Raw genomic sequence first — 23,813 nt, 5'->3', positions numbered from 1 at the left:
CTCTCCCAGGGATACCGGCTGGTAGGTGCCCAGGTACCTGTATAATATATAAGTACTAGTGTCCTGCTCCCCCAGGGATACCGGCTGGTAGGTGCCCAGGTACCTGTATAATATATAAGTACTTGTGTCTTGCTCCCCCAGGGATACCGGCTGGTAGGTGCCCAGGTACCTGTATAATATATAAGTACTAGTGTCCTGCTCTCCCAGGGATCCCGGCTGGTAGGTGCCCAGGTACCTGTATAATATATAAGTACTAGTGTCCTGCTCTCCCAGGGATACCGGCTGGTAAGTGCCCAGGTACCTGTATAATATATAAGTACTAGTGTCCTGCTCCCCCAGGGATACCGGCTGGTAGGTGCCCAGGCACCTGTATAATATATAAGTACCTGTGTCTTGCTCTCCCAGGGATACCGGCTGGTAGGTGCTCAGGTACCTGTATAATATATAAGTACTAGTGTCCTGCTCCCCCAGGGATCCCGGCTGGTAGGTGCCCAGGTACCTGTATAATATATAAGTACTAGTGTCCTGCTCTCCCAGGGATACCGGCTGGTAGGTGCCCAGGTACCTGTATAATATATAAGTACTAGTGTCCTGCTCCCCCAGGGATACCGGCTGGTAGGTGCCCAGGCACCTGTATAATATATAAGTACTAGTGTCCTGCTCCCCCATGGATACCGGCTGGTAGGTGCTCAGGCACCTGTATAATATATAAGTACTTGTGTCTTGCTCCCCTAGGGATACCGGCTGGTAGGTGCCCAGGTACCTGTATAATATATAAGTACTAGTGTCCTGCTCCCCCAGAGATACCGGCTGGTAGGTGCCCAGGTGCCTGTATAATATATAAGTACTTGTGTCTTGCTCTCCCAGGGATACCGGCTGGTAAGTGCCCAGGTGCCAGTATAATATATAAGTACTAGTGTCCTGCTCCCCTAGGGATACCGGCTGGTAGGTGTCCAGGTACCTGTATAATATATAAGTTTTATCTGCAGGAAGTATCTGACCCGTAACAGAATTTGGCCTTTGTGGATTATATACAATGTGTATATATATATATATATATATATATATATATATATATATATATATATATATATATATATATATATATATATATATATATATATATATATATATATACAGGTTGAGTATCCCTTATCCAAAATGCTGGGGACCAGGAGAATTTTGGATAACAGATTATTCCGTATTTCGGAATATTTTAATATTTCAATGATGTATTTTGAAGTATCTTGCATTTATGCTGTATAAACACATAATATACACACAAATATATTTTAATTGTTCAAAAAACAAGGTTTCAAAACGTGAAACAAAATGTGTGTTCTATCTCAGCACTGAATTTGAATGCCAAGCAATCATTGCCTTGCACATATATAGTGCCAGTTACATATCATGTCCCCAGTGATGCTGTTACAAATGTCCCCAGTGAGTTTTTAGCAAAAAAAATAAAAAAATTTCACTTTCTGGAATGTCCGTAATTCGGATAACGGATATTCGGATACGGGATACTCGACCTGTATATATATATATATATATATATATATATATATATATATATATATATATATATATATATATATATATATATATATATACATATACACAGAGAACACACATATGCAGCAGTGTAACAAAGCGGATTATTCTGCATATGTTCAGACATCCTGAGGCCATTCCTTGTATACAGGAGCCCATGTAGTATACGGGGGACAGCGTACAGATGTGACTGAGCAGTATGAGGATTCCTCTTCATTTTGGTTTTGGTTCTGTATTTAAGAAAAACGCAGCTGAGGTCGTAGAATTTGGGCATTATTAGCTGTTGAACAATATTTCCAGTCATTCCAGTAATGATGTTTCCTGGGGAATCTGAGCCCTGGTCTGGGATATCCGCACGGCTCGGGTTCCAATTCCTTCTATTCTGAGCTTCTGATCTCCCGTGGTTTGAATTTAATATAAGTACCTCTTGTGGTGATTTGGGAACTGGCTGGGACCGACACTGGCATACCTCCCAACTGTCACGATTACAGCGGGACAGTCCCGATTTTCGGGTCCCTGTCCCACTGTCCCACCCGCGGCAGGCATTGTCCCGCTGCAGGGGGTGGCAGTTGGGAGACCCCCCAATCTAATAGAATAGACGCTGTGCGGTGCAGCCCTGAGCTCCCATGGTGCAGGCGGGAGCTCCCGTGGTGCAGCCCTGAGCTCCCTCGGTGCAGGCCGGAGGTCACGCGGTGCAGGTCGGAAGTCACGCGGTGCAGGCCGGAGCTCCCGCGGTGCAGACGGGAGCTCCCGCGGTGCAGCCCTGAGCTCACGCGGTGCAGCCCTGAGCTCACGCGGTGCAGGCCGGAGGTCACGCGGTGCAGGCCGGAGGTCACGCGGTGCAGGCCGGAGGTCACGCGGTGCAGGCCGGAGCTCCCGCGGTGCAGCCCTGAGCTCACGCGGTGCAGGCCGGAGGTCACGCGGTGCAGGCCGGAGGTCCCGCGGTGCAGGGGGGAGCTCCTGCGGTGCAGGCCGGGGCTCCCGCGGTGCATCCTGTAGCTTCTTATAGTCATAGTGGGCAGCATTGGCTCATTATTGGTGTGTGCCACTGTATTATAAATAAACAAAAAATGAACCAGTGTACTAACTGCCGCCCCCTGTACAGATGAACCTCATTGCGGGCTGCTTCCATGATGGGGTGCTGCTCTACGCCCAGGCACTGAATGAGACCTTACAAGAAGGAGGTTCTCACAAAGATGGAAACCGGATTGTGGAGAAGATCAAGGAACGAAGCATCCGGGGTGAGTGTTACCAGGACTGTCTAACGATCAACCACTCAGCAACACATGACGTCATTTCTCTGATCACTGCTGATTGTGTAGCTAATACCCCTTTCACACCAGCCTGATCCCGGGACCAATACAGTGTGAAAGGTACTAACCTGGCTTCCCGGCTTGCTGATGGCTTCCTTGCTTGCTTCCAACTGCTGCGGCTGGTGGCAGGCAGCGGGGTCCAGGCAGCGAGGTCTGGGCAGCGGGGTCCAGGCAGCGAGGTCTGGCCAGCGAGGTCCAGGCAGCGAGGTCTGGGCAGCGGGGTCCAGGCAGCGAGGTCTGGCCAGCGAGGTCCAGGCAGCGAGGTCTGGGCAGCGGTGTCCAGGTAGCGGCGGTTGGGAGCTTTTAGCGCTATTTGGTGGGCAGCGGGACGGGAGGCGCTGCTGAATTTGAAAACATCTCTAAAAGACTGGCCGGATGCTGATAGGCACTGCCGCTGCCCGGATCCCGCTGCCCGAACCCCGCTGCCCGGATCCAGCTGCCCGGACCCCACTGCCCCCCTCACACCAAAAGGTACAGGTACTAGGCAGCTGTGAAATGGTCCAACCCAGGAATGTCCCTGCTTGATCCCAGGACTATATTCCCGGGTAAGTCTCTGCATTTTCTGGTATGTAAGGGTTATAAATATGTAGCCAGTGTACCAGACAACCTCCTCCCAGCCAGTGTACCAGACAACCTCCTCCCAGCCTCTCTGTACCAGACAACCTCCTCCCAGCCTCTCTGTACCAGACAACCTCCTCCCAGCCAGTGTACCAGACAACCTCCTCCCAGCCTCTCTGTACCAGACAACCTCCTCCCAGCCAGTGTACCAGACAACCTCCTCCCAGCCTCTCTGTACCAGACAACCTCCTCCCAGCCTCTCTGTACCAGACAACCTCCTCCCAGCCTCTCTGTACCAGACAACCTCCTCCCAGCCAGTGTACCAGACAACCTCCTCCCAGCCTCTCTGTACCAGACAACCTCCTCCCAGCCTCTCTGTACCAGACAACCTCCTCCCAGCCTCTCTGTACCAGACAACCTCCTCCCAGCCTCTCTGTACCAGACAACCTCCTCCCAGCCTCTCTGTACCAGACAACCTCCTCCCAGCCTCTCTGTACCAGACAACCTCCTCCCAGCCTCTCTGTACCAGACAACCTCCTCCCAGCCTCTCTGTACCAGACAACCTCCTCCCAGCCTCTCTGTACCAGACAACCTCCTCCCAGCCTCTCTGTACCAGACAACCTCCTCCCAGCGTCTCTGTACCAGACAACCTCCTCCCAGCCGCTGTGTACCAGACAACCTTCTCCCAGCCTCTCTGTACCACACAACCTCCTCCCAGCCTCTTTGTACCAGACAACCTCCTGCCAGCCTCTGTACCAGACAACCTCCTCCCAGCCTCTGTGTACCAGACAACCTCCTCCCAGCCTCTCTGTACCAGACAACCTCCTCCCAGCCTCTCTGTACCAGACAACCTCCTCCCAGCCTCTCTGTACCAGACAACCTCCTCCCAGCCTCTCTGTACCAGACAACCTCCTCCCAGCCAGTGTACCAGACAACCTCCTCCCAGCCTCTGTGTACCAGACAACCTCCTCCCAGCCTCTCTGTACCAGACAACCTCCTCCCAGCCTCTCTGTACCAGACAACCTCCTCCCAGCCTCTCTGTACCAGACAACCTCCTCCCAGCCTCTCTGTACCAGACAACCTCCTCCCAGCCTCTCTGTACCAGACAACCTCCTCCCAGCCAGTGTACCAGACAACCTCCTCCCAGCCTCTGTGTACCAGACAACCTCCTCCCAGCCTCTGTGTACCAGACAGCCTCCTCCCAGCCTCTCTGCGTACCAGACAACCTCCTCACAGCCTCTCTGTACCAGACAACCTCCTCACTGTATATCAGGCAGCCTAGTCCTGGCCTCTCTCTCTCTCTGTATATCAGGCAGCCTAGTCCCGGCCTCTCTCTGTATATCAGGCAGCCTAGTCCGGCCTCTCTCTCTCTGTATATCGGACAGCCTAGTCCCGGCCTCTCTCTGTATATCATGCAGCCTAGTCCCGGCCTCTCTCTCTGTATATCAGACAGCCTAGTCCCCGCCTCTCTCTGTATATCAGACAGCCTAGTCCCCGCCTCTCTCTCTGTATATCAGGCAGCCTAGTCCCGGCCTCTCTCTCTGTATATCAGGCAGCCTAGTCCCGGCCTCTCTCTCTCTCTGTATATCAGGCAGCCTAGTCCTGGCCTCTCTCTCTCTCTGTATATCAGGCAGCCTAGTCCCGGCCTCTCTCTGTATATCAGGCAGCCTAGTCCCGGCCTCTCTCTGTATATCAGGCAGCCTAGTCCCGGCCTCTCTCTGTATATCAGGCAGCCTAGTCCCGGCCTCTCTCTCTCTGTATATCAGACAGCCTAGTCCCGGCCTCTCTCTCTCTCTCTGTATATCAGGCAGCTTAGTCCCGGCCTCTCTCTGTATATCAGGCAGCCTAGTCCCGGCCTCTCTCTGTATATCAGGCAGCCTAGTCCCGGCCTCTCTCTCTCTCTGTATATCAGACAACCTAGTCCCGGCCTCTCTCTGTGTATCAGGCAGCCTAGTACCGGCCTCTCTCTGTATATCAGACAGCATAGTCCCGGCCTCTCTCTCTGTATATCAGACAGCCTAGTCCCGGCCTCTCTCTCTGTATATCAGACAGCCTAGTCCCGGTCTCTCTCTGTATATCAGGCAGCCTAGTCCCGGCCTCTCTCTGTATATCAGACAGCCTAGTCCCGGCCTCTCTCTGTATATCAGGCAGCCTAGTCCCGGCCACTCTCTCTGTATATCAGGCAGCCTAGTCCTGGCCTCTCTCTGTATATCAGACAGCCTAGTCCCGGTCTCTCACTCTCTCTCTGTATATCAGGCAGCCAAGTCCCGGCCTCTCTCTGTATATCAGGCAGCCTAGTCCCGGCCTCTCTCTCTCTGTATATCAGGCAGCCTAGTCCCGGCCTCTCTCTGTATATCAGGCAGCCTAGTCCCGGCCTCTCTCTGTATATCAGGCAGCCTAGTCCCGGCCTCTCTCTGTATATCAGGCAGCCTAGTCCCGGCCTCTCTCTGTATATCAGGCAGCCTAGTCCCGGCCTCTCTCTGTAAATCAGGCAGCCTAGTCCCGGCCTCTCTCTGTAAATCAGGCAGCCTAGTCCCGGCCTCTCTCTGTATATCAGGCAGCCTAGTCCCGGCCTCTCTCTGTATATCAGGCAGCCTAGTCCTGGCCTCTCTCTCTCTGTATATCAGGTAGCCTAGTCCTGGCCTCTCTCTCTCTCTGTATATCAGGTAGCCTAGTCCCGGCCTCTCTCTGTATATCAGGCAGCCTAGTCCCGGCCTCTCTCTCTCTGTATATCAGACAGCCTAGTCCCGGCCTCTCTCTGTATATCAGGCAGCCTAGTCCCGGCCTCTCTCTTTGTATATCAGGCAGCCTAGTCCTGGCCTCTCTCTGTATATCAGACAGCCTAGTCCCGGCCTCTCACTCTCTCTCTGTATATCAGGCAGCCTAGTCCCGGCCTCTCTCTGTATATCAGGCAGCCTAGTCCCGGCCTCTCTCTCTCTGTATATCAGGCAGCCTAGTCCCGGCCTCTCTCTCTGTATATCAGGCAGCCTAGTCCCGGCCTCTCTCTGTATATCAGGCAGCCTAGTCCCGGCCTCTCTCTGTATATCAGGCAGCCTAGTCCCGGCCTCTCTCTGTATATCAGGCAGCCTAGTCCCGGCCTCTCTCTGTATATCAGGCAGCCTAGGCCCGGCCTCTCTCTGTAAATTAGGCAGCCTAGTCCTGGCCTCTCTCTGTATATCAGGCAGCCTAGTCCCGGCCTCTCTCTGTATATCAGGCAGCCTAGTCCTGGCCTCTCTCTCTCTCTGTATATCAGGCAGCCTAGTCCTGGCCTCTCTCTCTCTCTGTATATCAGGCAGCCTAGTCCTGGCCTCTCTCTGTATATCAGGCAGCCTAGTCCCGGCCTCTCTCTCTGTATATCAGGCAGCCTAGTCCCGGCCTCTCTCTGTATATCAGGCAGCCTAGTCCCGGCCTCTCTCTCTGTATATCAGGCAGCCTAGTAACGGCCTCTCTCTGTATATCAGGCAGCCTAGTCCCGGCCTCTCTCTGTATATCAGACAGCCTAGTCCCGGCCTCTCTCTCTCTGTATATCAGGCAGCCTAGTCCCGGCCTCTCTCTGTATATCAGACAGCCTAGTCCTGGCCTCTCTCTCTCTCTATGTATATCAGGCAGCCTAGTCCCGGCCTCTCTCTGTATATCAGAAAGCCTAGTCCTGGCCTCTCTCTCTCTCTCTGTATATCAGGCAGCCTAGTCCCGGCCTCTCTCTCTCTCTCTCTCTGTATATCAGGCAGCCTAGTCCCGGCCTCTCTCTCTCTGTATATCAGGCAGCCTAGTCCCGGCCTCTCTCTGTATATCAGGCAGCCTAGTCCCGGCCTCTCTCTGTATATCAGGCAGCCTAGTCCCGGCCTCTCTCTGTATATCAGGCAGCCTAGTCCCGGCCTCTCTCTGTATATCAGGCAGCCTAGTCCCGGCCTCTCTCTGTATATCAGGCAGCCTAGTCCCGGCCTCTCTCTCTCTCTGTATATCAGGCAGCCTAGTCCCGGCCTCTCTCTCTCTCTGTATATCAGGCAGCCTAGTCCCGGCCTCTCTCTGTATATCAGGCAGCCTAGTCCCGGCCCCTCTTTGTATATCAGGCAGCCTAGTCTCGGCCTCTCTCTGTATATCAGGCAGCCTAGTCCCGGCCTCTCTCTGTATATCAGGCAGCCTAGTCCCAGCCTCTCTCTGTATATCAGGCAGCCTAGTCCCGGCCTCTCTCTGTATATCAGGCAGCCTAGTCCCGGCCTCTCTCTGTATATCAGGCAGCCTAGTCCCGGCCTCTCTCTCTGTATATCAGGCAGCCTAGTCCTGGCCTCTCTCTGTATATCAGGCAGCCTAGTCCCGGCCTCTCTCTGTATATCAGGCAGCCTAGTCCCGGCCTCTCTCTGTATATCAGGCAGCCTAGTCCCGGCCTCTCTCTCTGTATATCAGACAGCCTAGTCCCCGCCTCTCTCTGTATATCAGACAGCCTAGTCCCGGCCTCTCTCTCTGTATATCAGGCAGCCTAGTCCCGGCCTCTCTCTGTATATCAGGCAGCCTAGTCCCAGCCTCTCTCTGTATATCAGGCAGCCTAGTCCCGGCCTCTCTCTGTATATCAGGCAGCCTAGTCCCGGCCTCTCTCTGTATATCAGGCAGCCTAGTCCCGGCCTCTCTCTCTCTGTATATCAGACAGCCTAGTCCCGGCCTCTCTCTCTCTCTCTGTATATCAGGCAGCTTAGTCCCGGCCTCTCTCTGTATATCAGGCAGCCTAGTCCCGGCCTCTCTCTGTATATCAGGCAGCCTAGTCCCGGCCTCTCTCTCTCTCTGTATATCAGACAACCTAGTCCCGGCCTCTCTCTGTGTATCAGGCAGCCTAGTCCCGGCCTCTCTCTGTATATCAGACAGCCTAGTCCCGGCCTCTCTCTGTATATCAGGCAGCCTAGTCCTGGCCTCTCTCTCTCTCTGTATATCAGGCAGCCTAGTCCCGGCCTCTCTCTGTATATCAGGCAGCCTAGTCCCGGCCTCTCTCTGTATATCAGGCTGCCTAGTCCCGGCCTCTCTCTCTCTGTATATCAGGCAGCCTAGTCCCGGCCTCTCTCTGTATATCAGGCAACCTAGTCCCGGCCTCTCTCTGTATATCAGGCTGCCTAGTCCCGGCCTCTCTCTCTCTGTATATCAGGCAGCCTAGTCCCGGCCTCTCTCTGTATATCAGGCAACCTAGTCCCGGCCTCTCTCTGTATATCAGACAGCCTAGTCCCGGCCTCTCTCTGTATATCAGGCAGCCTAGTCCCGGCCCCTCTCTGTATATCAGACAGCCTAGTCCCGGCCTCTCTCTGTATATCAGGCAGCCTAGTCCCGGCCTCTCTCTGTGTATCAGGCAGCCTAGTCCCGGCCTCTCTCTGTATATCAGGCAGCCTAGTCCTGGCCTCTCTCTCTCTGTATATCAGACAGCCTAGTCCCGGCCTCTCTCTGTATATCAGACAGCCTAGTCCCGGCCTCTCTCTGTATATCAGGCAGCCTAGTCCCGACCTCTCTCTCTGTATATCAGGCAGCCTAGTCCCGGCCTCTCTCTGTATATCAGGCAGCCTAGTCCCGGCCTCTCTCTGTATATCAGGCAGCCTAGTCCCGGCCTCTCTCTGTATATCAGGCAGCCTAGTCCCGGCCTCTCTCTGTATATCAGGCAGCCTAGTCCCGGCCTCTCTCTGTATATCAGACAGCCTAGTCCCGGCCTCTCTCTCTGTATATCAGACAGCCTAGTCCCGGCCTCTCTCTCTGTATATCAGGCAGCCTAGTCCCGGCCTCTCTCTCTGTATATCAGGCAGCCTAGTCCCGGCCTCTCTCTGTATATCAGGCAGCCTAGTCCCAGCCTCTCTCTCTGTATATCAGACAGCCTAGTCCCGGCCTCTCTCTCTGTATATCAGGCAGCCTAGTCCCGGCCTCTCTCTCTGTATATCAGACAGCCTAGTCCCGGCCTCTCTCTGTATATCAGACAGCCTAGTCCCGGCCTCTCTTTCTGTATATCATACAGCCTAGTCCCGGCCTCTCTCTGTATATCAGGCAGCCTAGTCCCGGCCTCTCTCTCTGTGTATCAGGCAGCCTAGTCCCGGCCTCTCTCTCTGTGTATCAGGCAGCCTAGTCCCGGCCTCTCTATGTATATCAGGCAGCCTAGTCCCAGCCTCTCTCTCTGTGTATCAGGCAGCCTAGTCCCGGCCTCTCTCTGTATATCAGGCAGCCTAGTCCCGGCCTCTCTCTGTATATCAGGCAGCCTAGTCCCGGCCTCTCTCTCTGTATATCAGGCAGTCTAGTCCCGGCCTCTCTCTGTATATCAGGCAGCCTAGTCCCGGCCTCTCTCTCTGTATATCAGGCAGTCTAGTCCCAGCCTCTCTCTGTATATCAGACAGCCTAGTCCCGGCCTCTCTCTGTATATCAGGCAGCCTAGTCCCGGCCTCTCTCTGTATATCAGGCAGCCTAGTCCCGGCCTCTCTCTGTATATCAGGAAGCCTAGTCCCGGCCTCTCTCTGTATATCAGGCAGCCTAGTACCGGCCTCTCTCTGTATATCAGGCAGCCTAGACCCGGCCTCTCTCTCTGTATATCAGGCAGCCTAGTCCCGGCCTCTCTCTCTGTATATCAGACAGCCTAGTCCCGGCCTCTCTCTCTGTATATCAGACAGCCTAGTCCCGGCCTCTCTCTGTATATCAGACAGCCTAGTCCCGGCCTCTCTCTCTGTATATCAGGCAGTCTAGTCCCAGCCTCTCTCTGTATATCAGACAGCCTAGTCCCGGCCTCTCTCTGTATATCAGACAGCCTAGTCCCGGCCTCTCTCTGTATATCAGACAGCCTAGTCCCGGCCTCTCTCTCTGTATATCAGGCAGTCTAGTCCCAGCCTCTCTCTGTATATCAGACAGCCTAGTCCCGGCCTCTCTCTGTATATCAGGCAGTCTAGTCCCGGCCTCTCTCTGTATATCAGGCAGCCTAGTCCCGGCCTCTCTCTCTGTATATCAGGCAGTCTAGTCCCAGCCTCTCTCTGTATATCAGACAGCCTAGTCCCGGCCTCTCTCTGTATATCAGGCAGCCTAGTCCCGGCCTCTCTCTGTATATCAGGCAGCCTAGTCCCGGCCTCTCTCTGTATATCAGGAAGCCTAGTCCCGGCCTCTCTCTGTATATCAGGCAGCCTAGTACCGGCCTCTCTCTGTATATCAGGCAGCCTAGACCCGGCCTCTCTCTCTGTATATCAGGCAGCCTAGTCCCGGCCTCTCTCTCTGTATATCAGGCAGCCTAGTCCCGGCCTCTCTCTCTGTATATCAGGCAGCCTAGTCCCGGCCTCTCTCTCTGTATATCAGGCAGCCTAGTCCCAGCCTCTCTCTCTTTGTATCAGGCAGCCTAGTCCCGGCCTCTCTCTCTGTATATCAGACAGCCTAGTCCCGGCCTCTCTCTTTCTCTGTATATCAGGCAGCCTAGTCCCGGCCTCTCTCTCTCTCTCTCTGTATATCAGACAGTCTAGTCCCGGCCTCTCTCTGTATATCAGACAGCCTAGTCCCGGCCTCTCTCTCTCTCTGTATATCAGGTAGCCTAGTCCTGGCCTCTCTCTGTATATCAGGCAGCCTAGTCCCGGCCTCTCTCTGTATATCAGGCAGCCTAGTCCCGGCCTCTTTCTGTATATCAGGCAGCCTAGTCCCGGCCTCTCTCTGTATATCAGGCAGCCTAGTCCCGGTCTCTCTCTGTATATCAGGCAGCCTAGTCCTGGCCTCTCTCTGTATATCAGACAGCCTAGTCCCGGCCTCTCTCTGTATATCAGGCAGCCTAGTCCCGGCCTCTCTCTCTGTATATCAGGCAGCCTAGTCCCGGCCTCTCTCTGTATATCAGGCAGCCTAGTCCCGGCCTCTCTCTCTCTCTCTGTATATCAGGCAGCCTAGTCCCGGCCTCTCTCTGTATATCAGACAGCCTAGTCCCGGCCTCTCTCTGTATATCAGGCAGCCTAGTCCCGGCCTCTCTCTCTCTCTCTGTATATCAGGCAGCCTAGTCCCAGCCTCTCTCTCTGTATAACAGGCAGCCTAGTCCCGGCCTCTCTCTGTATATCAGGCAGCCTAGTCCCGGCCTCTCTCTCTGTATATCAGACAGCCTAGTCCCGGCCTCTCTCTCTGTATATCAGACAGCCTAGTCCCGGCCTCTCTCTCTGTATATCAGGCAGCCTAGTCCCGGCCTCTCTCTCTCTGTATATCAGGCAGCCTAGTCCTGGCCTCTCTCTGTATATCAGGCAGCCTAGTCCTGGCCTCTCTCTGTATATCAGGCAGCCTAGTCCTGGCCTCTCTCTGTATATCAGACAGCCTAGTCCCGGCCTCTCTCTCTCTGTATATCAGACAGCCTAGTCCCGGCCTCTCTCTCTGTATATCAGGCAGCATCAGGCAGCCTAGTCCCGGCCTCTCTCTGTATATCAGGCAGCCTAGTCCCAGCCTCTCTCTCTGTATATCAGGCAGCCTAGTCCCGGCCTCTCTCTCTGTATATCAGGCAGCCTAGTCCTGGCCTCTCTCTCTGTATATCAGGCAGCCTAGTCCCGGCCTCTCTCTCTGTATATCAGGCAGCCTAGTCCCGGCCTCTCTCTTTATATCAGGCATTCTAGTCCCGGCCTCTCTCTCTGTATATCAGGCAGCCTTGTCCCGGCCTCTCTCTGTATATCAGGCAGCCTAGTCTCGGCCTCTCTCTGTATATCAGGCAGCCTAGTCCCGGCCTCTCTCTTTATATCAGGCATTCTAGTCCCGGCCTCTCTCTCTGTATATCAGGCAGCCTAGTCCCGGCCTCTCTCTCTGTATATCAGGCAGCCTAGTCCCGGCCTCTCTCTCTCTGTATATCAGGCAGCCTAGTCTCGGCCTCTCTCTGTATATCAGGCAGCCTAGTCTCGGCCTCTCTCTGTATATCAGGCAGCCTAGTCCCGGCCTCTCTCTCTCTGTATATCAGACAGCCTAGTCCCGGCCTCTCTCTGTATATCAGGCAGCCTAGTCTCGGCCTCTCTCTGTATATCAGGCAGCCTAGTCCCGGCCTCTCTCTCTCTGTATATCAGACAGCCTAGTCCCGGCCTCTCTCTGTATATCAGGCAGCCTAGTCCCGGCCTCTCTCTGTATATCAGGCAGCCTAGTCCCGGCCTCTCTCTCTGTATATCAGGCAGCCTAGTCCCGGCCTCTCTCTCTGTATATCAGGCAGCCTAGTCCCGGCCTCTCTCTGTATATCAGGCAGCCTAGTCCCGGCCTCTCTCTGTATATCAGGCAGCCTAGTCCCGGCCTCTCTCTCTCTGTATATCAGGCAGCCTAGTCCCGGCCTCTCTCTCTGTATATCAGGCAGCCTAGTCCCGGCCTCTCTCTCTCTCTATGTATATCAGGCAGCCTAGTCCCGGCCTCTCTCTCTCTCTCTCTGTATATCAGGCAGCCATATCTCAGTGTGTGATGTCATGGTCCCATCTCTTTCCACACAGGTGTCACAGGCACAGTCAGCATGGATAAGAGCAATGACCGTAACACGGACTTTGACCTGTGGGCGATGGCAGACCATGACAGTGGTCTGTTTGAGGTAAGTAGGGGGAGGGGCTTATAATGTGGGTACGTTACCATGTGACAGGGTGGGCATTGTCTCTCTGCTATGATGGATCTCTCCCACTGGCACCACCCAGATGCATTACCGATGTGTAAGTGCTCCAGGGTTTGGGGTGTGGACAGCTGAGGATCCAGAGAGCAGCCAAGGGTGATACCATTCAGAGGGATAGCCAGGGTGTCACTCCCATTGCGGAATAGCATGTGGTGGTCATGGGGGGATTATACCTAACAGTATAGTTAGATGTGTCACACATGTGGGGGTTACTGGTGATGTGTGGGTGCCTAGGTGGGGGATTGGGGGTTCGTTGCACAAGATTGGGAGACTCAAATGACTCAATATGATTGGCCCCCTATTGTGTGATTAGTGAGACATATCCGTAGAGCACAGGGGTGTGCTACCACAGACAAATGACTTCATATGATTGGCCCCCTATTGTGTGATAGTGAGACATATCCGTAGAGCACAGGGGTGTGCTACCATAGACAAATGACTTCATATGATTGGCCCCCTATTGTGTGATAGTGAGACATATCCGTAGAGCACAGGGGTGTGCTACCACAGACAAATTACTTCATATGATTGGCCCCCTATTGTGTGATAATGAGACATATCCGTAGAGCACAGGGGTGTGCTACCACAGACAAATGACTTCATATGATTGGCCCCCTATTGTGTGATAGTGAGACATATCCGTAGAGCACAGGGGTGTGCTACCACAGACAAATGACTTCATATGATTGGCCCCCTATTGTGTGATAGTGAGACATATCCGTAGGTCACAGGGGTGTGTTACCACAGACAAATGACTTCATATGATTGGCCCCCTATTGTGTGATAGTGAGACATATCCGTAGAGCACAGGGGTGTGCTACCACAGACAAATGACTTCATATGATTGGCCTCCTATTGTGTGATAGTGAGACATATCCGTAGGTCACAGGGGTGTGCTACCACAGACAAATGACTTCATATGATTGGCCCCCTATTGTGTGATAGTGAGACATATCCGTAGAGCACAGGGGTGTGCTACCACAGACAAATGACTTCATATGATTGGCCCCCTATTGTGTGATAGTGAGACATATCCGTAGAGCACAGGGGTGTGCTACCACAGACAAATGACTTCATATGATTGGCCCCCTATTGTGTGATAGTGAGACATATCCGTAGAGCACAGGGGTGTGCTACCACAGACAAATGACTTCATATGATTGGCCCCCTATTGTGTGATAGTGAGACATATCCGTAGAGCACAGGGGTGTGCTACCACAGACAAATTACTTCATATGATTGGCCCCCTATTGTGTGATAATGAGACATATCCGTAGAGCACAGGGGTGTGCTACCACAGACAAATGACTTCATATGATTGGCCCCCTATTGTGTGATAGTGAGACATATCCGTAGGTCACAGGGGTGTGCTACCACAGACAAATGACTTAATATGATTGGCCCCCTATTGTGTGATAATGAGACATATCCGTAGAGCACAGGGGTGTGCTACCACAGACAAATGACTTCATATGATTGGCCCCCTATTGTGTGATAATGAGACATATCCGTAGAGCACAGGGGTGTGCTACCACAGACAAATGACTTAATATGATTGGCCCCCTATTGTGTGATTAGTGAGACATATCCGTACAGCACAGGGGTGTGCTACCACAGACAAATGACTTCATATGATTGGCCCCCTATTGTGTGATAGTGAGACATATCCGTAGAGCACAGGGGTGTGCTACCACAGACAAATGACTTCATATGATTGGTCCCCTATTGTGTGATAGTGAGACATATCCGTAGATCACAGGGGTGTGTTACCACAGACAAATGACTTCATATGATTGGCCCCCTATTGTGTGATAGTGAGACATATCCGTAGAGCACAGGGGTGTGCTACCACAGACAAATGACTTCATATGATTGGCCTCCTATTGTGTGATAGTGAGACATATCCGTAGGTCACAGGGGTGTGCTACCACAGACAAATGACTTCATATGATTGGCCCCCTATTGTGTGATAGTGAGACATATCCGTAGAGCACAGGGGTGTGCTACCACAGACAAATGACTTCATATGATTGGCCCCCTATTGTGTGATAGTGAGACATATCCGTAGAGCACAGGGGTGTGCTACCACAGACAAATGACTTCATATGATTGGCCCCCTATTGTGTGATAGTGAGACATATCCGTAGAGCACAGGGGTGTGCTACCACAGACAAATGACTTCATATGATTGGCCCCCTATTGTGTGATAGTGAGACATATCCGTAGAGCACAGGGGTGTGCTACCACAGACAAATTACTTCATATGATTGGCCCCCTATTGTGTGATAATGAGACATATCCGTAGAGCACAGGGGTGTGCTACCACAGACAAATGACTTCATATGATTGGCCCCCTATTGTGTGATAGTGAGACATATCCGTAGAGCACAGGGGTGTGCTACCACAGACACATGACTTCATATGATTGGCCCCCTATTGTGTGATAGTGAGACATATCCGTAGAGCACAGGGGTGTGCTACCACAGACAAATGACTTCATATGATTGGCCTCCTATTGTGTGATAGTGAAACATATCCATAGAGCACAGGGGTGTGCTACCACAGACAAATGACTTCATATGATTGGCCCCCTATTGTGTGATAATGAGACATATCCGTAGAGCACAGGGGTGTGCTACCACAGACAAATGACTTCATATGATTGGCCCCCTATTGTGTGATTAGTGAGACATATCCGTAGAGCACAGGGGTGTGCTACCACAGACAAATGACTTCATATGATTGGCCCCCTATTGTGTGATAGTGAGACATATCCGTAGAGCACAGGGGTGTGCTACCACAGACAAATGACTTCATATGATTGGCCTCCTATTGTGTGATAGTGAGACATATCCATAGAGCACAGGGGTGTGCTACCACAGACAAATGACTTCATATGATTGGCCCCCTATTGTGTGATAATGAGACATATCCGTAGAGCACAGGGGTGTGCTACCACAGACAAATGACTTCATATGATTGGCCCCCTATTGTGTGATAGTGAGACATATCCGTACAGCACAGGGGTGTGCTACCACAGACAAATGACTCAATATGATTTGCCCCCTATTGTGTGATAGTGAGACATATCCGTAGAGCACAGGGGTGTGCTACCACAGACAAATGACTCAATATGATTGGCCCCCTATTGTGTGATAGTGAGACATATCCGTAGAGCACAGGGGTGTGCTACCACAGACAAATGACTTCATATGATTGGCCTCCTATTGTGTGATAGTGAGACATATCCATAGAGCACAGGGGTGTGCTACCACAGACAAATGACTTCATATGATTGGCCCCCTATTGTGTGATAGTGAGACATATCCGTAGAGCACAGGGGTGTGCTACTACAGACAAATGACTTCATATGATTGGCCCCCTATTGTGTGATAGTGAGACATATCCGTAGAGCACAGGGGTGTGCTACCACAGACAAATGACTCAATATGATTGGCCCCCTATTGTGTGATAGTGAGACATATCCGTAGAGCACAGGGGTGTGCTACCACAGACAAATGACTCAATATGATTGGCCCCCTATTGTGTGATAGTGAGACATATCCGTAGAGCACAGGGGTGTGCTACCACAGACAAATGACTCCATATGATTGGCCCCCTATTGTGTGATAGTGAGACATATCCGTAGGTCACAGGGGTGTGCTACTACAGACAAATGACTTCATATGATTGGCCCCCTATTGTGTGATTAGTGAGACATATCCGTAGATCACAGGGGTGTGCTACCACAGACAAATGACTTCATATGATTGGCCCCCTATTGTGTGATAATGAGACATATCCGTAGATCACAGGGGTGTGCTACCACAGACAAATGACTTCATATGATTGGCCCCCTATTGTGTGATAATGAGACATATCCGTAGAGCACAGGAGTGTGCTACCACAGACAAATGACTTCATATGATTGGCCCCCTATTGTGTGATAGTGAGACATATCCGTAGAGCACAGGGGTGTGCTACCACAGACAAATGACTCCATATGATAGGCCCCCTATTGTGTGATAATGAGACATATCCGTAGAGCACAGGGGTGTGCTACCACAGACAAATGACTTCATATGATTGGCCCCCTATTGTGTGATTAGTGAGACATATCCGTAGAGCACAGGGGTGTGCTACCACAGACAAATGACTTCATATGATTGGTCCCCTATTGTGTGATAATGAGACATATCCGTAGAGCACAGGGGTGTGCTACCACAGACAAATGACTTCATATGATTGGCCTCCTATTGTGTGATAGTGAGACATATCCGTAGATCACAGGGGTGTGCTACCACAGACAAATGACTTCATATGATTGGCCCCTATTGTGTGATAGTGAGACATATCCGTAGAGCACAGGGGTGTGCTACCACAGACACATGACTTCATATGATTGGCCCCCTATTGTGTGATAGTGAGACATATCCGTAGATCACAGGGGTGTGCTACCACAGACAAATGACTTCATATGATTGGCCCCCTATTGTGTGATAGTGAGACATATCCGTAGAGCACAGGGGTGTGCTACCACAGACAAATGACTTCATATGATTGGCCCCCTATTGTGTGATAATGAGACATATCCGTAGATCACAGGGGTGTGCTACCACAGACAAATGACTTCATATGATTGGCCCCCTATTGTGTGATAGTGAGACATATCCGTAGATCACAGGGGTGTGCTACCACAGACAAATGACTTCATATGATTGGCCCCCTATTGTGTGATAGTGAGACATATCCGTAGAGCACAGGGGTGTGCTACCACAGACAAATGACTTCATATGATTGGCCCCCTATTGTGTGATAGTGAGACATATCCGTAGAGCACAGGGGTGTGCTACCACAGACAAATGACTTCATATGATTGGCCCCCTATTGTGTGATAGTGAGACATATCCGTAGATCACAGGGGTGTGCTACCACAGACAAATGACTTCATATGATTGGCCCCCTATTGTGTGATAGTGAGACATATCCGTAGAGCACAGGGGTGTGCTACCACAGACAAATGACTTCATATGATTGGCCCCCTATTGTGTGATAGTGAGACATATCCATAGAGCACAGGGGTGTGCTACCACAGACAAATGACTTCATATGATTGGCCCCCTATTGTGTGATAGTGAGACATATCCGTAGAGCACAGGGGTGTGCTACCACAGACAAATGACTTCATATGATTGGCCCCCTATTGTGTGATAGTGAGACATATCCGTAGAGCACAGGGGTGTGCTACCACAGACAAATGACTTCTTATGATTGGCCCCCTATTGTGTGATAGTGAGACATATCCGTAGAGCACAGGGGTGTGCTACCACAGACAAATGACTTCATATGATTGGCCCCCTATTGTGTGATAATGAGACATATCCGTAGAGCACAGGGGTGTGCTACCACAGACAAATGACTTCTTATGATTGGCCCCCTATTGTGTGATAGTGAGACATATCCGTAGAGCACAGGGGTGTGCTACCACAGACAAATGACTTCATATATTGGTTCCCTATTGTGTGATAGTGAGACATATCCGTACAGCACAGGGGTGTGCTACCACAGACAAATGACTTCATATGATTGGCCCCCTATTGTGTGATAGTGAGACATATCCGTAGAGCACAGGGGTGTGCTACCACAGACAAATGACTTCTTATGATTGGCCCCCTATTGTGTGATAGTGAGACATATCCGTAGAGCACAGGGGTGTGCTACCAGACAAATGACTTCATATGATTGGCCCCCTATTGTGTGATAGTGAGACATATCCGTAGAGCACAGGGGTGTGCTACCATAGACAAATGACTTAATATATTGGCCCCCTATTGTGTGATAATGAGACATATCCGTAGAGCACAGGGGTGTGCTACCACAGACAAATGACTTCATATGATTGGCCCCCTATTGTGTGATTAGTGAGACATATCCGTAGAGCACAGGGGTGTGCTACCACAGACAAATGACTTCATATGATTGGCCCCCTATTGTGTGATAGTGAGACATATCCGTAGAGCACAGGGGTGTGCTACCACAGACAAATGACTTCATATGATTGGCCCCCTATTGTGTGATTAGTGAGACATATCCGTAGAGCACAGGGGTGTGCTACCACAGACAAATGACTTCATATGATTGGCCCCCTATTGTGTGATAGTGAGACATATCCGTAGAGCACAGGGGTGTGCTACCACAGACAAATGACTTCTTATGATTGGCCCCCTATTGTGTGATAGTGAGACATATCCGTAGAGCACAGGGGTGTGCTACCAGACAAATGACTTCATATGATTGGCCCCCTATTGTGTGATAGTGAGACATATCCGTAGAGCACAGGGGTGTGCTACCACAGACAAATGACTTCATATGATTGGCCCCCTATTGTGTGATAATGAGACATATCCGTAGAGCACAGGGGTGTGCTACCATAGACAAATGACTTAATATATTGGCCCCCTATTGTGTGATAATGAGACATATCCGTAGAGCACAGGGGTGTGCTACCACAGACAAATGACTTCATATGATTTGGCCCCCTATTGTGTGATAGTGAGACATATCCGCAGAGCACAGGGGTGTGCTACCATAGACAAATGACTTCATATGATTGGCCCCCTATTGTGTGATAGTGAGACATATCCGTAGAGCACAGGGGTGTGCTACCACAGACAAATGACTTCATATGATTGGCCCCCTATTGTGTGATAGTGAGACATATACGTAGAGCACAGGGGTGTGCTACCACAGACAAATGACTTCATATGATTGGCCCCCTATTGTGTGATAGTGAGACATATCCGTAGAGCACAGGGGTGTGCTACCACAGACAAATGACTTCATATGATTGGCCCCCTATTGTGTGATAGTGAGACATATACGTAGAGCACAGGGGTGTGCTACCACAGACAAATGACTTCATATGATTGGCCCCCTATTGTGTGATAGTGAGACATATCCGTAGAGCACAGGGGTGTGCTATTGACTTCATATGATTGGCCCCCTATTGTGTGATATGAGACATATCCGTAGAGCACAGGGGTGTGCTATTGACTTCATATGATTGGCCCCCTATTGTGTGATATGAGACATATCCGTAGAGCACAGGGGTGTGCTACCACAGACAAATGACTTCATATATTGGCCCCCTATTGTGTGATAGTGAGACATATCCGTAGAGCACAGGGGTGTGCTACCACAGACAAATGACTTCATATGATTGGCCCCCTATTGTGTGATAGTGAGACATATCCGTAGAGCACAGGGGTGTGCTACCACAGACAAATGACTTCATATGATTGGCCCCCTATTGTGTGATAGTGAGACATATCCGTAGAGCACAGGGGTGTGCTACCACAGACAAATGACTCAATATGATTGGCCCCCTATTGTGTGATAGTGAGACATATCCGTAGAGCACAGGGGTGTGCTACCACAGACAAATGACTTAATATGATTGGCCCCCTATTATGTGATAATGGGACATGTCCGCAGAGCACAGGGGTGTGCTACCACAGACAAATGACTTCATATGATTGGCCCCCTATTGTGTGATTAGTGAGACATATCCGTAGAGCACAGGGGTGTGCTACCACAGACAAATGACTTCATATGATTGGCCGCCTATTGTGTGATAGTGAGACATATCCGTAGAGCACAGGGGTGTGCTACCACAGACAAATGACTTCATATGATTGGCCCCCTATTGTGTGATAGTGAGACATATCCGTAGAGCACAGGGGTGTGCTACCACAGACAAATGACTTCATATGATTGGCCCCCTATTGTGTGATAATGAGACATATCCGTAGATCACAGGGGTGTGCTACCACAGACAAATGACTTCATATGATTGGCCCCCTATTGTGTGATAGTGAGACATATCCGTAGATCACAGGGGTGTGCTACCACAGACAAATGACTTCATATGATTGGCCCCCTATTGTGTGATAGTGAGACATATCCGTAGAGCACAGGGGTGTGCTACCACAGACAAATGACTTCTTATGATTGGCCCCCTATTGTGTGATAGTGAGACATATCCGTAGAGCACAGGGGTGTGCTACCACAGACAAATGACTTCTTATGATTGGCCCCCTATTGTGTGATAGTGAGACATATCCGTAGAGCACAGGGGTGTGCTACCACAGACAAATGACTGCATATGATTGGCCCCCTATTGTGTGATAGTGAGACATATCCGTAGAGCACAGGGGTGTGCTACCACAGACAAATGACTTCATATGATTGGCCCCCTATTGTGTGATAATGAGACATATCCGTAGAGCACAGGGGTGTGCTACCACAGACAAATGACTTCATATGATTGGCCTCCTATTGTGTGATAGTGAGACATATCCGTAGAGCACAGGGGTGTGCTACCACAGACAAATGACTTCATATATTGGTTCCCTATTGTGTGATAGTGAGACATATCCGTACAGCACAGGGGTGTGCTACCACAGACAAATGACTTAATATATTGGCCCCCTATTGTGTGATAATGAGACATATCCGTAGAGCACAGGGGTGTGCTACCATAGACAAATGACTTCATATGATTGGCCCCCTATTGTGTGATTAGTGAGACATATCCGTAGAGCACAGGGGTGTGCTACCACAGACAAATGACTTCTTATGATTGGCCCCCTATTGTGTGATAGTGAGACATATCCGTAGAGCACAGGGGTGTGCTACCACAGACAAATGACTTCATATGATTGGCCCCCTATTGTGTGATAGTGAGACATATCCGTACAGCACAGGGGTGTGCTACCACAGACAAATGACTTAATATATTGGCCCCCTATTGTGTGATAATGAGACATATCCGTAGAGCACAGGGGTGTGCTACCATAGACAAATGACTTCATATGATTGGCCCCCTATTGTGTGATAGTGAGACATATCCGTAGAGCACAGGGGTGTGCTACCACAGACAAATGACTTCATATATTGGTTCCCTATTGTGTGATAATGAGACATATCCGTAGAGCACAGGGGTGTGCTACCACAGACAAATGACTTCATATGATTGGCCCCCTATTGTGTGATAATGAGACATATCCGTAGAGCACAGGGGTGTGCTACCACAGACAAATGACTTCATATGATTGGCCCCCTATTGTGTGATAGTGAGACATATCCGTAGAGCACAGGGGTGTGCTACCACAGACAAATGACTTAATATATTGGCCCCCTATTGTGTGATAATGAGACATATCCGTAGAGCACAGGGGTGTGCTACCACAGACAAATGACTTCATATGATTGGCCCCCTATTGTGTGATAGTGAGACATATCCGTAGAGCACAGGGGTGTGCTACCAGACAAATGACTTCATATGATTGGCCCCCTATTGTGTGATAGTGAGACATATCCGTAGAGCACAGGGGTGTGCTACCATAGACAAATGACTTAATATATTGGCCCCCTATTGTGTGATAATGAGACATATCCGTAGAGCACAGGGGTGTGCTACCATAGACAAATGACTTCATATGATTGGCCCCCTATTGTGTGATTAGTGAGACATATCCGTACAGCACAGGGGTGTGCTACCACAGACAAATGACTTCATATGATTGGCCCCCTATTGTGTGATAGTGAGACATATCCGTAGAGCACAGGGGTGTGCTACCACAGACAAATGACTTCATATGATTGGCCTCCTATTGTGTGATAGTGAGACATATCCATAGAGCACAGGGGTGTGCTACCACAGACAAATGACTTCATATGATTGGCCCCCTATTGTGTGATAATGAGACATATCCGTAGAGCACAGGGGTGTGCTACCACAGACAAATGACTTCATATGATTGGCCCCCTATTGTGTGATAGTGAGACATATCCGTACAGCACAGGGGTGTGCTACCACAGACAAATGACTCAATATGATTGGCCCCCTATTGTGTGATAGTGAGACATATCCGTAGAGCACAGGGGTGTGCTACCACAGACAAATGACTCAATATGATTGGCCCCCTATTGTGTGATAGTGAGACATATCCGTAGAGCACAGGGGTGTGCTACCACAGACAAATGACTTCATATGATTGGCCTCCTATTGTGTGATAGTGAGACATATCCATAGAGCACAGGGGTGTGCTACCACAGACAAATGACTTCATATGATTGGCCCCCTATTGTGTGATAGTGAGACATATCCGTAGAGCACAGGGGTGTGCTACTACAGACAAATGACTTCATATGATTGGCCCCCTATTGTGTGATAGTGAGACATATCCGTAGAGCACAGGGGTGTGCTACCACAGACAAATGACTCAATATGATTGGCCCCCTATTGTGTGATAGTGAGACATATCCGTAGAGCACAGGGGTGTGCTACCACAGACAAATGACTCAATATGATTGGCCCCCTATTGTGTGATAGTGAGACATATCCGTAGAGCACAGGGGTGTGCTACCACAGACAAATGACTCCATATGATTGGCCCCCTATTGTGTGATAGTGAGACATATCCGTAGGTCACAGGGGTGTGCTACTACAGACAAATGACTTCATATGATTGGCCCCCTATTGTGTGATTAGTGAGACATATCCGTAGATCACAGGGGTGTGCTACCACAGACAAATGACTTCATATGATTGGCCCCCTATTGTGTGATAATGAGACATATCCGTAGATCACAGGGGTGTGCTACCACAGACAAATGACTTCATATGATTGGCCCCCTATTGTGTGATAATGAGACATATCCGTAGATCACAGGGGTGTGCTACCACAGACAAATGACTTCATATGATTGGCCCCCTATTGTGTGATAGTGAGACATAT

The 23,813-nt window shown here is 50.6% G+C and overlaps 1 protein-coding gene across 3 annotated transcripts in view; it reads left to right on the top strand.

Annotated features, from left to right (window-relative positions):
* Positions 1 to 23,813, top strand: part of NPR2 (natriuretic peptide receptor 2) — a 176,706-nt gene that overhangs the window by 19,317 nt on the left and 133,576 nt on the right. For all 3 annotated transcript variants that reach the window (XM_083155498.1, XM_083155497.1, XM_083155499.1), the window contains 2 exons: positions 2,660 to 2,795; positions 12,842 to 12,936. In XM_083155498.1, coding sequence (XP_083011624.1) covers positions 2,660 to 2,795; positions 12,842 to 12,936 — 231 coding nt within the window. The remainder of the gene's footprint in view (positions 1 to 2,659; positions 2,796 to 12,841; positions 12,937 to 23,813) is intronic.

This window comes from Crinia signifera, chromosome 1, assembly GCF_055691185.1.
Source record: "Crinia signifera chromosome 1, ASM5569118v1, whole genome shotgun sequence".
In the NCBI taxonomy this organism is placed as follows: domain Eukaryota; kingdom Metazoa; phylum Chordata; class Amphibia; order Anura; family Myobatrachidae; genus Crinia; species Crinia signifera.
Note: the sequence above shows the minus strand (reverse complement) of the source record. Positions and strands in the feature narration are given on the sequence as shown.